The 14,128-nt window shown below is 30.6% G+C and overlaps 1 protein-coding gene and 1 long non-coding RNA gene across 6 annotated transcripts; both read right to left on the bottom strand.

Moving 5' to 3' along the window:
* Positions 1-2,726: 2,726 nt before the first annotated feature.
* LOC128197410 (uncharacterized) lies at positions 2,727-4,525 on the bottom strand. Its single transcript, XR_008249942.1, has 2 exons — positions 3,118-4,525; positions 2,727-3,017 (listed from the first exon to the last, which is right to left on the bottom strand). It is a non-coding gene; the product is annotated as an uncharacterized LOC128197410 (long non-coding RNA).
* Positions 4,526-7,932: 3,407 nt separating this feature from the next.
* LOC108342973 (uncharacterized protein At1g10890) lies at positions 7,933-12,875 on the bottom strand. 5 transcript variants are annotated; one of them, XM_017580930.2, is made up of 6 exons: positions 12,789-12,870; positions 12,674-12,692; positions 12,227-12,464; positions 10,823-11,038; positions 8,523-8,742; positions 7,933-8,359 (listed from the first exon to the last, which is right to left on the bottom strand). In XM_017580930.2, exons 3-6 carry the CDS (start codon positions 12,361-12,363, stop codon positions 8,093-8,095), a joined length of 840 nt encoding a protein of 279 aa, XP_017436419.1. In that variant the 5' UTR covers positions 12,364-12,464; positions 12,674-12,692; positions 12,789-12,870; the 3' UTR covers positions 7,933-8,092. The 5 variants fall into 5 exon arrangements, 2 of the variants coding, with proteins under 2 accessions (XP_017436419.1, XP_052734667.1); XM_052878707.1 differs by lacking the exon at positions 10,823-11,038 and having other exon boundaries at positions 12,674-12,875; XR_008249732.1 differs by lacking the exon at positions 7,933-8,359 and adding an exon at positions 8,949-10,685 and having other exon boundaries at positions 8,602-8,742; positions 10,823-12,464; positions 12,674-12,875.
* Positions 12,876-14,128: the final 1,253 nt, after the last annotated feature.

The following is a 14,128-nucleotide window of genomic DNA, read 5'->3' as shown; positions in this document are numbered from 1 at the left end:
TGTGTCTTCACCATAAGACTATTCACATACTGATTCATGTTATTATCTCTTTTCTATCTCTTGTTTTAGGCAAGAAAGGCATATACATATAATACCAACAATAAATATTAAACAATTTCTCAAATTGGTTCTAAAATTTTTTGCAATAGTATTCTTAGTTGTGGTTTTTCCTTTTGTCTTATTTGACCATCATTTTTTTTTTCTGCATATAATTAATTTAGATTAATTCAGACAGCATTTTTGGCAGTAATTTGGAAATGGGAATTCTCAAACACTGTTGTTCCATTAATTTAAGATGCAAAGAGACTTTTTTAGCAAACTAAAAATTTGAATATAGCAGTGTTTCGGTTGTAGGGACTGAGTCGTCAAATATCTCCACGCTTGTCTCTTCCAGTCTCTTCGACCGTCCGATCTCGCTTCTTACTCTTCGGTTCACTCCTCTGCGTGCGGGTGGGGCAGACCTGCCAAAGATTCTCCGATGCCAAAGTCAGTTTGAGAACAATGGTGTTTTCAACAGAACAGTAATAAATGTGCAGTCTATGCAACCCACCTACCACTCACCTTTGACCTGTATTTATAGTTTTTGTTATGGGCTTGGGATTAGTGAAAAGTTAATCACGGCCCAACTTCGGCCCAATAGCTTTTAGCAGCTACTTACCTTAATCTTAATCCTAATCTGGTCAACTGGCAGTCTGACCGGCCGGCCTCCTGATATTAAGTCTTACAGCCGGCCGGCTCATATGAGTTGTTGTTCATCCGGATGATGAGCGGCAAGGTCGCGTAGTTGGGTAGTCATTGGCCATTCGGACGTCCGGTCTATACGTTGCCCGGTCCCTCCGGATGACGAGTGGCAGGGTCGCGTAATTGGGTACATCGACCATACGGACGTCCGGTCTATACGCTACCCGGTCCCTACTGGTACCTGGTCCCTACTGGTACCTGGTCCCTACTGGTACCCGGTCCCTACTAGTACAAGCAGCAAGATACAAAATAATTTCACATAAAAATAATTTCAAATTAAACACATTATCTAGTTGAGTAGAAGGGACTCAAACCATAAAGCAAGTGATATGTGTGTTTTTTTAAAGCAAACTTTCTAGAATCATATAAACTGATCAAATGCACATAAATAAAAATGTACATAATTGATCTAAATTAGGATTTTGAGTTTTTAACACTGTTTTTAGTCCACAGTTTTGATTTGGATTATTTGATAAAAGGAATAAATAAAATAAAATTTAAAAAAAAGTTGAGAAAGGAGAAATAAGTAAAAATAAAGTTAAATGTTTAGTTATTTAGTAAAATAATTAAGAAAATGTTTTAAAATGATACAACTTAATAAAAACTAAAAATATAAACATTAATATAGGTAAGTCATACAAATTATTTCTTCTTTTTCTTCTTTCTTTGCATATCTCCTGATCATCATAAATTTGCTCATTTTTTTTATTTCTATTTCTCACCATTCTCGACCCATTTCACAGCCTGTAGAACTATTATTAGGGAAAACATTATTAAACTTTTATGAAAAGCACAACCATGCAGAATTCGAAATCAGCACATAACTGAAAAGAAATTAACTGAACCATTTGAATAATAAAATAGTTTTCTGAATGAATTTCTCTTTTAAAAAGAAAGGAAAAAGAGAGGAAGAAGGGTTAGATGTATATTCTTGTCTTCATGTATAGAAAAGATCCAAACATATATTTGAATTTTGTATTCAGAAATGGTCAGAAAAAAGAAAGAATCAGATTCAGTAATAAGAAATGATTACACAATTATCACATGGTATGTCTCAGCTGCACGGATTGGCATACATGTAGCTCAGATATTCGTACATCTCACGCTAAAATAAGATCAAAAGCAGAATATTTTTTCAACTCAACATTGAAAATATTAGAAGATGGTGCATTCATTTCGAAAAGAATCACAGGTTTCATCACCATATATAACATATAAAAAATAAAGTGAATTAATCTTTTCTTTTCTTTTCCACAACTTTTTCTATCTAAAAGCTCCTGCTTTCTGAAACCATTTGCAGAAGAATAAGTACTTTTGTGAAAGGTAACAACATATCCCTGTGATGTACCTCATCACTTGAAGGAAAATGCACTATCATATAGTATTATTTGGTTTATTGATAAGAAGATTAATTGAAGATATATAACATTAATCAAATTTGAGTTTAATCACATGAGAATAGATGAAATATAATATTAATAAGATTTGAGTTTAATCAAATAAAATATTAACACCATTTATTATCTAAAAATTTTAGAATAATAAATCTAAAACTTTAAAATAATGGGTTAATAAATTTTTATCTTCGGTAACTTATTTCTTTTATTTTTATTCAATATTAAATTAGAATTCATATTTGAATTTTCAATATTATTCGATTCTGTTTAAGGGTTAATTAAATTAAACTTTTTAAGTGAATGAATTTGGTTATTTTTATATAAAACTTACTATATAATGAGTGAATCCATCTTCTCTACTCTAGTTTAAATGAATTTACATGCTTATGAGGTAATTAATTGAGGGGCTTGAATTTCAATGATGTCCATAAGAAGATTATGTTGCTTTAATAGTCAAACTTAATTTAATTTGCTGAGAGATATGAATAGGTCATATCATGAAAGTTCAATATAATGTAAATTTTCTAACATATGGAGATAGAAAGATCAATAAGTTTGATCAAAATCAATATAGGAGGCAACAAAACCAACAAAAAAAACTATAACATGTTTAATCAGAAAATGAGAATCAAGGATTCTAAATTGCAGAAACCTTGACAACCGTGCAGATAAATGTTACCATGTGTGACAGCAACTGCAAAGACTGTAAAGTCATATTAGAAATTATATCCTTCTTCCACCTTTTATACATTGAAAGAAGCAAAACACTAAAATTGAGGAGAAAGGTGAAAGGAAAATGTATTTCACACAAATTTTGTTTCAGATCCATTTATCTCCACTTCATGCATATCTTCTATCTACAGCTTAATCTCTATTTACCTGTTTCCATATAATGAAAAAACAAGTTAGCTAAACGAACTTAATACCACTATAAATAATTAGGAAAAAAGAAGAATGTGAAAGAGAAAGAAAATGTTACCTAAAAAAGTACAGCCAACTACTTCCATGAAATGAAACTCATTGACAACTACAAAAGATGGTTGGGAATCTCAAACCCTAAGATGCTATAGCTGGGAAAACCTATATACTGACAGAATACAGAATTTCAAAGCTCCTTGGGTTTCTCAAAACATATTATTTAACTTAAAAAAACTGATATCAATCACTCACAAATCATTATAGAAAAATAAATTACAAAGATTTGAAGTCTGATCCCTTTTAGTTAGATGCAATCAATGGCACACAAATCTCAAATTTGTTAAATTAAATCACAAGAGAGATGCTGAAGAAAAAGAAGATATATATGGAACCACAAGAAATATATATGGCAAGTAAAAGCACCAAGTACTAGGTCAAAAGACATCCTTTTAATCTTAGTTTTTGACAAATGTTTAAAAGTTTTGTCTCATGCAATGTCTGAATTCAGAAACACAAACTGTAGAGTTTCTCATCATTGGGCAGACAACGTCAGAGAGTTTTGCTTCAGCCTGAAACCGCCATGAGAAAGAGAGAGATCAGGTTAACGGGAATGAAGCCTGGTCCGAGATCACACGATGGGTAGCCTCAAAATCCAATCTTTAAAGCTTTTCTTCCTTTCAAAGTTTCAAAGATTGAAACCCAGAAATTACAAGCTTCGAAAGATGAACAAAGGCAAAACCACCTCACCCTCATGCAGATTCCTCGAGCCAAACAACATTCCCATCAACCCCAATCTCCCATCACCAGCCACATCTGAGAAAAAGATAAAGGAACAAAGATCTATATAGGCATAGCCACGTAAAATTTTGATCTGAAAAAACCATTGTTCTCATCTCAAACTCGTTCGAGAAAGAGCAAGAGAAAGAGAGAAGAAAATGGAACAAAACGTAAGCTAAAGCAAACAGTGAGAAAGAGAGAGAGAGAGAGCAAAAGCTAAGGAAACTCTCACCATATATGTAAAACCTAACCCTTCATTTTTTTATAACTCACTCACCTAATATACATACACTCTCTCTCTCTCTCTTTTACATTTTTTCATCACATATAGCATATATATATATATATATAACATATAGATACATCCAAAAGATGTATATGCATGATAGAAAGAATGTGAAATCAGCATTTGAATATAAAACCTAACCCTTACAGTTGGCACCAGTGATACAGAATGAGAGAGGCAAAGATTAAGAAATTGTTAAGGAGGCGTGATTAGGGTTCATCTTTCTCTCACTCTTTCTTTGATTACTTTGGCATCTTTTATAAATATTCTCTCTCAGAATACAGCCAAACTTAATTTGGAAGGAAAACATGTTCAAATATTTATCAAATCTCACTTTCCTGTTTGTTTTGGATTGTATGATATTGTGATGGAATCTCACATATTTAAAAACCTCGATCTTCTCAGTAATGAATTTTATAGCATGATTTGAAAAGCAGAATAGATGTATTTTATATAAATGAGTATTGATACAGAGAGAGTCAACTGATGGAGAGATGAAGAGGAATCCTTCTCTCCTTCAATTGAATTGAGTCACTGCAACCACTGTCACTGTTTTCTGTCATTGGACTTTGTGCTCTACCTCAGTGTGGGCCCCCCAGGGACCAAACCCTAGTCCACCTAAGTTGTCTCCTCACCTGCTTCCCTTTCACTCACCCACCCAATTATATGTTCATCATCATTCATCAATTTCTCTGTTTTTTTTTCTTCTTTTAATATTGTAACATCCTTTTATTACCTTACTTTCCAATTTCAAATAGATCTTCTTTTTACTTTTAATTTTTTACATTGCTTTCTATTTAAAATAATTATTTAAAATAATTATGTAGAAAATATTGAAAATGGTTTTATAATAGAAAAACATTTAATTATAATACAAGTTTTTCTCATTTATGATAGTTTTTTTTTTAAAGAGAGAAGTTATTAAAAAGAGATTGCATAGACATGACTTCAATCTAATTCAAGTAAGCAATTAACGTTATTTCTAACTTAAAACTTCAAAGTGTTAGATTTATAGGATTTTTTTAGAGTTTATTTTTGTTATTATTACTTAGATTTACATTTAAATTATTTTTAACAATTTTCATGTAAGATTTTAATTATCATATAAATTAGTATCAACATGACTATGTATATTTTTTTTAACTTCATAATATATACACATTTGTAGTCGAACAAATATGTATATTTTTTTTTTAAGTTTGCAATATATATATATATATATATATATATATATATATATATATATATATATATATATATATATATATATATATATATATATATATATATATATATATTTGTAGTCATAGAAATAAGTATAATTTATAAATTAAGGGTAAGGAAGACTCCTTAATTTATAGTCAGATAATAATTAATTTGATACCCAATAGGGTGTAGTTGTCATACCAATGTATAAATCATTTAAGTACTATATAAGTTGGTGTCAACATAAGTTTACAATATATAGATACATGTAGTCATGCAAATATGTGAATTTTTTTGAAACTTGCAATATATATACTTATTGGTAGTCATACAAATATGTATATATTTTGAATTTAAAGACTATGTATACATTTATAACTTCAGGATAATGACTTCTTAATTTACAGTCATCAAATTTAATACCTATAAGGTGTCAATGTGAGTAGTTGTCTTACCAATGTTGTGTGGTTGATATTTTTTTCTCACGGAGAAATTATATAAAGGTGACTTCAATCCAATTCACTCAAGAAATTGATATAACTTTTAATCCAAAAGTATAAGATATTGAGTTTATAGATTTTTTTTATTTTATGTTTTTTATTTTTTAGACTTACGCATTTAAATTATTTTCAACACTTTTGTAGTATAGTTTAAATCGACGACTCACATTTTATTTTTTTTCTCATTATTCACTATGAAAGAAAAAACAAATTATGTAAATTTGGTTCACTTTGATAGGTCAAATGAGAATAAAGTCAAGTAACAATTATGTTTTTATCCTTCATTTATTTATTTTTATTAAAGTGTAAGTAACAATTATGTTTTTATCCTTCATTTATTTATTTTTATTGAAGAAGAGATAGAAAATTGAAGGATTAATATCAAATTTTGTAGGCTCACAACAATCCAATTGAAGCAATCTAGCTTTTTTAACGGATGAATTATTCAACTACAAAGCTGTAATTTTAAATTGGGATAAGGTTGTAATTTTTAAATTGGTGTACTAAACCATTTAATTTGTAATATCAACTTTTAATTGAAATTTGGATTTGAAGAATTTGATTTAATTACTATAACTAAAAACTAAGTGTATTTCATAAATACATGTAAATTAGTTGCATTCCATAATTATATGCAATAACATCGTAGAAGGAGGTGCATATATAATTCATTTGGCATAATGAAGTGTGTACCTCCTCTTCCACAATAATACTGAGATAGATGCAATTATGGAAACTATAAATGTCTTTCTACCATGTTTCATGTGAAATAAGAAAAAAAAGTTCAAAATTGTATACTTTATAAATATTTTCTTAAAATTATTATTAGTTTAATTTTTTACAAGAAAAATCAGTCTGTCTTTACTATTAATTTTTTAAAAATTATAAAACCAATATGAAAATCAAATATAATAAAAAAAGTTTGACGTAAGTGTAAATAATTGTAACTTATATATATACACACACATTAATATAGGTGGCGTAAGTGATTTTAAAATTTTAATTTCTGTAATTTTTACTTCAATTAAGAAAATTTAAAATATTAATTTGATACTATGATTTTTATTTTATTTTCTCATAGAATAAATTAAAATTCTATATAATTACTAAATTATATTAAAAATTTAATTATGCTTAACACGTAACTTTATAAAAAGATATAAATTTGAATGTTATTTCCTATTTTATAACTTAATTACTTCATAATAAATTATCTTCCAATTTTAATTCGTAATTATTTTTATTCAATTAAATTAAGGATATTTTCTAATTTCTTATATTGTACAGTTAATTTTTTTTTCTATTACATAAATCTATTTTACTACAAGTTTTTATTCTTTTCCCTTCACTTTTTACTCTATTTCCTCTAATTCAAACAACCACACTTTTTATTCTCTTTACCTTTTTTCTTTATTTTCCTTTTCATTCCCACCTCAATAAAAAAATCCAAATAAAGCTTCAAGGAATATGTCATGTTATTTATATACATTAAAAATTTCACTATATATTAAACTCAAACAACTTAGTCATGAAAAATGGTTGTTACTTCCTGTACCTCATGATTTCTTCCAACTGCTATCATATATTTCAAAATGATCATTTTGAACTTTTTACTTCATAATTAAGGATGATAACAGGATGGAACTAGTTTCATATCTCCATTTTTGAACTACAAATTCATTTCCATCCTCATCTTCTAACAACCATTGTTTATGAAAGTTTTCAGATTGAATGATCTGAAAAAGTAATTTCATATTCAAGATAGATTGAATAATCTGGAAAAGTAGTTTCATATTCACAGGGTCATTTTGAAAAATCCTACATGAGGAAGAAGAATGAGGGAGAAGCCATTGACAGAAAGAGTTGAAGATGAGACACATGAACAGCTGAGTATAGCAGTGACGAGGTAAAAAAGGGTATACCAAAGAGAAAAGGAAGCAAAGGAAGAGAAAGATGGAGATGCATGGCCATTTTTGACATTTAATAATGAAAATAACTTGTAAAAATCTTTACGTTTTTTGAAAACTTACTAAGAAAATGCAAATTGGAAATCACAAGAAAGTCACTGCTACCCAAGTGTGTGATGTTTTTATATATGAAGAAAAAATGATAAACAATGAAATCTAATTCCAACTGGAAAAATTAACAGCGCTGTCATCATACTACAGCTGAGGAGGCTGTCTAATTTCCTTAAATTACATACACGAACAGGGAATTAAGCCCAAACACACTTCGTATCAAATCAAAATACAGAGGTTTCCCATCGGTCATTTGGATCCTAGAGCAAATGACAATTTCGGTCGAGATTTGTTTTTACCCAACAACTTTATTTGGTTTAAACGTTCTTGTTCCTCCTCTTGTTTCTTCCTTCGCATAGCTTCTTCCTTCTGTCTTTGCATCTCTTCCAGCTCTTTGTATCGTTCCTCCTCTCTTCTTTGCTGCTCTAAAGCTTCCCTTCTCTGTGCTTCTTCCACTTTCCTCCGGTTCTCCTCCAGCATCCTTTCAAGATCTTTTTTCTCTTTACGAGCTTGTTCCTGCACCATAACAATATAAGCAATCTAGCAACTAAAAATGTTTCCAAATAGTTTCAGGCTTTGTCAAAGGAATAAAAGTACACCCGCATGCTAGAATCATCTTCGTATGCCTATCAGGAGAAGAAAGAAAAATGAATTGGAGTATAAGGTGATTTGAACAAACCTCCTTCAGTTTAGCCTCAATAATAGCAGCTTCTTTTTCTTTTTCAAGCTGAGCTGCAACTTCATTACTAAGTCTCTTCCGTCCCTCTTCCAACCGCCTTTGAATCTCCACCTGAACCTCCTCAGAATTCAAGCTTTCTTCCACTCTCCTTCGGATTGCTTCTTCAACTCTCTTGGCAGTCTCTTCTTCTATTAGTTTCAACTCTGCTTCAAGTTGACGCCTGTGAAAACATAAAAAATGTTAAGCGGGACAATGACCTCCGAACCAGGCGGAAATGCCACATAAGTGGACTCAAATCTTTTTCATAATAAGCAACTAACATAGAAACCGGACAATAGACATGTCTGCTTTATTTTTTCTCCCCTTTTTCTTTTTACCCTTTCCTAAAACTACTTAATAGAAAACCACAATCAACGGCAAACTAACCTCCATGATGACAATGGCACTAATAAATGGTTATGCTTTTAAGGCATACCTCTATTGAATCCTGATCCAAACAAATGAGTTTCAAAACTGGTGAACAGTAGATAAATGAGGCAGCCAATTTGATCATCAAACATAACAAGTCCAATTATAGCAGTACCTTGCTTCAGACAAGCCTGTGAAGAAGAAATTCAAGTAACATGCTGCAGTTTTAAGCTATTCACGGAAATACTAGAATTTTTACACTAAACATATTTGATAAGTTAATTGTAGAAGATAGGTCAAGTTCTTTTGTTAGTTAAGTGCCAGAAGAATCAAAACAATTAAAAAACCATATGTTCACCCTATTGAAATTAATATTTACTCCGTCGATCCAGAGTTTTACGCTGATAATTATCCGGTCTAAACTATGAGAGAATGATATAAGGGGATGAACTTTGCATCCAAAGGATCCCCATAACCAAAATTAAAGGCATTCTAGTCTATAAACCTGATGACTAGACCCTTTGAGGAGGCTCACAGGATCAGATCTATCTCTTGGAGCGTGTGGTACTACAGAAACAAGTTCATGAATCCAACTGAACCAGAAGTGAGCCAAACAGACAGTTAATGATTACTAGGACATCCAGTCTTTAAATTGGTCCATCACCAGTGCAGAGAGATAGTAGAGGGTTCAGAAGACTAAATAAGTTAAGTATATAACTCAAGAAATATCTGATTAAATATTCTAACCCTTTAGTCAGCAACAAATAAGCACCACCGTAGAAGTGGCAACATCCAAAAGATGGGATCAATGATGTAAAATTTTGTATGGACAAATAAATAAGAATATGTCTTAGACATTTGAGACTGAAAATGTTTAAACAACAAAAGTCTTATCCTACTTGAAATGCATAATCAAATGACATAGCTATGGTTCAATATATCACAGGGATGAAGAAAATTGCTCAACAATTAAGATCTAAAATTTCAGTTTCATAGCACTGAAAGAAAATATTACCAATAAGCAGAAAGTAACAATCATTAAAGTTGAGTCTCTTTATCTTTTTAACCTTTTAGGGAGGTCATGATAGACCCAAGGGAAAAGGAGAAATCAGGATGCGGGAGGTTTCCCTCCCCCCACCACCCAACAACAGATTTCTGGTAAAGACCCTGGGAAATAACAGTAATTGAACTAATTTAGCAGACAAAGACAAGCTCTGCCTGACAAGAAATTAAATGGAAGAAAAAGATTTAATGTCCTATTTTATGTTTCTTTTCTTTGCAGACAAAGAAAAGCACTAATTAAGATCACTTTGAAGGCTAGGAGCTTAGGAAAGTAGCAGGTTGAGAGCGAGAAAACAGGGGCAAGACTAAAAATTTAATAGTATCATAGTCTTCAGCCAAAAGATAACATAATGGTAAAACGACAGAAAATTTTGTCTTCCCAATGCAACTGTCTCGTATTATAACTAATAATCCATCATATCCCTACACAACATGAAATTTAGTAAAGTATAAACAAATAGCAGAACATTATTAAAATACCAGAAAGTAGAGTAAGGCAATATTTGAAATAGACACAAAGCAGATGGAACATTTGAGACTAGAACTACTCACCAAAAATATTACAAGAATTACAAAATTTTACCATTATAACCTTCCTTGCCTAATTTTCCAGGCAGTCTGTTATTGATACGTAATGCACCTTTTTTTCATATGAGAGAATGGCACATTTAACAGCATCAGTGTTCCAAAGTTCTAGCAGTACATAAGTTAAGCATAAAAACCAGAAATTATCACCAAAAACCAGAAGCACCTACCCTCATCATCTTAATGCATAAGAAAAAGTGAAGAAAAAGGTAGAGTTAGAAAAAAATTATTAGCATTTAATCTACCTTTTCTTCTCTTCTTCTTTCTTTTGTTTTTCAGTTGCAGTTCTGTGCTCTACTGACCCAAGACTTGAACTGGAAGATTTACGAGCAGGAGAAAATGAAGAACTCCTACTTCTATGTCTTCTGTATCTTTTAGCAGATGGAGATCGGCTTCGACGACGTCTTGGAGTTGTAGAAGGGCTTCGGTAATTTCTTGGTGAAATAGAACGACTTTTTCGCCTGTATGATGACACGTGATTATAAGTAATGAACTTCAGCAACTAAACAACTATCTTTGGAGATTATAAATGCTGCCCACCATCTAGCACGCTAAATACAAAAACATGTACAGTTACCTCAGAAATTGCTAAGAATAACCATTGTGTGCTCCATCTTTTATCACATGAAGAAGCAAATGTCACAATCGAGCAATGAAAAAACACCCCATCAGCACCTACCACCTGTTCACGTCCCTCACTTCCCATGTTAAGGGAAGGAACTGATCTTTTTTATTTTGTTATAAATAGCACATATCCTATCTTGTTCTCTATATTATGGTCTATATACATTAAATTTTGATGAGTTTCCACCTTTGTATATAAAAAGAAAAATCCCGCAAAGGGAAGAAACTATATAGAATGTCTAACAAAGTCAGCAACATCATCATCACCAGACACTTATGACAACGTTGTCATAAAATATTTTAATATTAGCAGTATTAACCATCCAGCAAAAATAGTATGTATCTCATTCTCAAGGAGCTAAACAGAAAAAGAGAGCCAAGCAGCAAAATAAAAGGTATCAAACTGCCCTTCTTGTCCACTCCACTTGAGCATATACAAAAAGGAAGGCGAATGATACGAAAATACCAAGTATATGTTGAATTTAAATAACCAGCTTGAACGACCACGGGGTTCAACTTCGAACTACCTATTTCGGTCATTACAATACCATAGCTCATTAATCCTAACATGCTATGTTCATTTCTTCAAACCAAAAATAGTCAGATCTCAATAAATACTTGAATAAAGATATATTCTTTTTTGTGATTTGAGACAACTAATTGAAAGAGAAAAAAGCTTACTAAAATACAATTTTATACATACAAGTTATAACCCAAATCAATAAACAACTTATGTCATATTCTCAGGTTGAAGTCCAATCCTATTTTCTAATATAGAAGACAGAAAATATTATAATTGCATAACGTCCTCGGTACGTCCATAGAGCACCAAACCTGAAAGAAAATCTAGCATGCAACACGATACAGTTTACAGTTACATTATAAAAGAGGATAGTCAGCAACAAAATATTGAGAAAAAGAAGATTTAACACAGGAGAGAAAAAATTGTAAAACACGAATCCCCAATTCATCGTAGCTCAACACAAGATTCATCAGGAAAAAAATAAACATACTAACGGGGTCACCTGCTGTAAGAGTAGGATGAATAGGGAGATCTGCTTCGGTCTCTTCTACCCCTCTTGCTAGACCTGTGTCCCACCGGAGATGGCGAATGCCTCCGTCTATAAGGAGGCGATCGGGATCGCGACAAGTCTCGAGGCATATCTTAATACTTGATCCCCAATAAGCTCCGGATATTTATATATTTTTCACTCAAGATTAGATTGGAAAGAGAAAGGAAGTGGCGTAACTTTTTCTTTTTGCCTGAAAAGTTCATATCGATCGATCAGATAAGATAATAATCACTTCTAAGTGCATCAAACTGGTTATGTTAATTGACGTCAAATCCAAAACTTGAAACAATTAATTTGTAGATTATCAAATTTCGAGCGAGATTACCGCTCCTTGGATCAGTCCTATACCAATTCAAATGTCAAGAAGCATGAATTTAAAATAGAAAAAAAAAATCCAACCTGAAAATTTCTGGGGAATCTTTAAAATCAGTGGTAAGGGAACATGAAAAACATAATTAGAGAGGAACGGGCATGCGATAATGAGAGTAAATTGAAACTCTGCAAAAGTGCAAACCCTAATTCACGGTGAAGGAGACAACGACGACAAAAGAAGAAGAAACGTGGACCAACTCTATTTTATTTATTTTTCTTCTCCTAATTTTAGATTAATGTGTCACTCTAAAAAAAACACTAAAATAGTTTTTGGTGGAAACACAAACGGATCGGATCTTCAGTGTTTGGGTTGTTCTATTGCAGGCATTTTTCTTCCTTCACCCCCAAAATTTCTAACTGTACTCTATAATTTTTAAAATAATTATTTTGCTTTTATAAAAGTAACTTTCAATGGAATTTCTAGAAAAAAAAAATTCAAAATTTTTAGACATAATTTTCAAAATATAATTTCTGGAACAAATTTTATAAAACGTATGAAATATATTTTGAAATAAATTTTCTGAAACATATACTATACCTTTTGAAATGAGATTTACAGAAAGAGATTTTTCATAACACATATAGCTTGTTCCAAATTGAATATTCTCTCTTCTTCTTCCTCTATGGTGGAGAACAAAACAGCAACATTATTTATGAGAGTGCAAAACGAAAAAACATTGAATTACTGAGCTACAAGTTATATATATTTTATCCTTGAAACTAACATGTTATGTATATCTTTGAATACATATTTAAACAATTGTTTTTCATATTGTCTTTTAATTAAGTAATCTTATTCTTTAATAAATGAAATAATTTATTTAATAGAACAAGTGATTAAACAATTTTTTAACACGGGATATATATTTTAATACTATTCCTGCAAAGTAATATATTCTTTGAAGTTATATTATTTTAATTTTATATAATTATATATTTTTTTAAAATTATAAATTGTAATAGAATAAAAATATGGATACATATAAATCTCTAGTTATAATAATAGGAAAGAATCAAGTTTATTAAGTTCCCACTCCTTGCACTCTTTTCATGCTCATTAGTTTTTTTTATTAAGGGATTTTTAATGTAATTATAATCTATTAAAAAATAAGGCAACTATTAAATTATGAGTTTCATGTGTGTAATATTGCAAAAGTTCGTTTTTATATCAAATAATGAAAATCCATCTTCACTACAAAGATAAATGTTATAAAAAATAACAAATTTTTATGCATGCACATCTTTTTATACATCAAATAAAATCCAAAATAATGTAACGTGACTTTGTGATTTTTAGTATTTAATATATGAAATTAAGCAGTAATACTATCGACTTTGGAATGTATTTAAATTTTTAGTTCCAGGGGCTTATCCCTCAATTTTGTTTTATATATATGTAAATTAATATATAAATTTTTAATTTTAATGTATTTTATGTATTTGGTACATCCAAAAATTTTATATATTTATTTTGACACTCTA

Source organism: Vigna angularis, chromosome 6 (genome assembly GCF_016808095.1).
Source record: "Vigna angularis cultivar LongXiaoDou No.4 chromosome 6, ASM1680809v1, whole genome shotgun sequence".
Classification (NCBI taxonomy): domain Eukaryota; kingdom Viridiplantae; phylum Streptophyta; class Magnoliopsida; order Fabales; family Fabaceae; genus Vigna; species Vigna angularis.
Note: the sequence above shows the minus strand (reverse complement) of the source record. Positions and strands in the feature narration are given on the sequence as shown.

Excerpts from the sequence above, each read along its gene's own strand:
- LOC108342973 (XM_017580930.2), bottom strand. The coding sequence starts at position 12,363 with ATGCCTCGAGACTTGTCGCGATCCCGATCGCCTCCTTATAGACGGAGG. Across the intron at positions 11,039-12,226 it reads TCATCCTACTCTTACAGCAG|GCGAAAAAGTCGTTCTATTT; the intron begins GTGACCCCGTTA and ends GTCATCATACAG. Across the intron at positions 8,360-8,522 it reads TTGAGGCTAAACTGAAGGAG|GAACAAGCTCGTAAAGAGAA; the intron begins GTTTGTTCAAAT and ends GTTATGGTGCAG.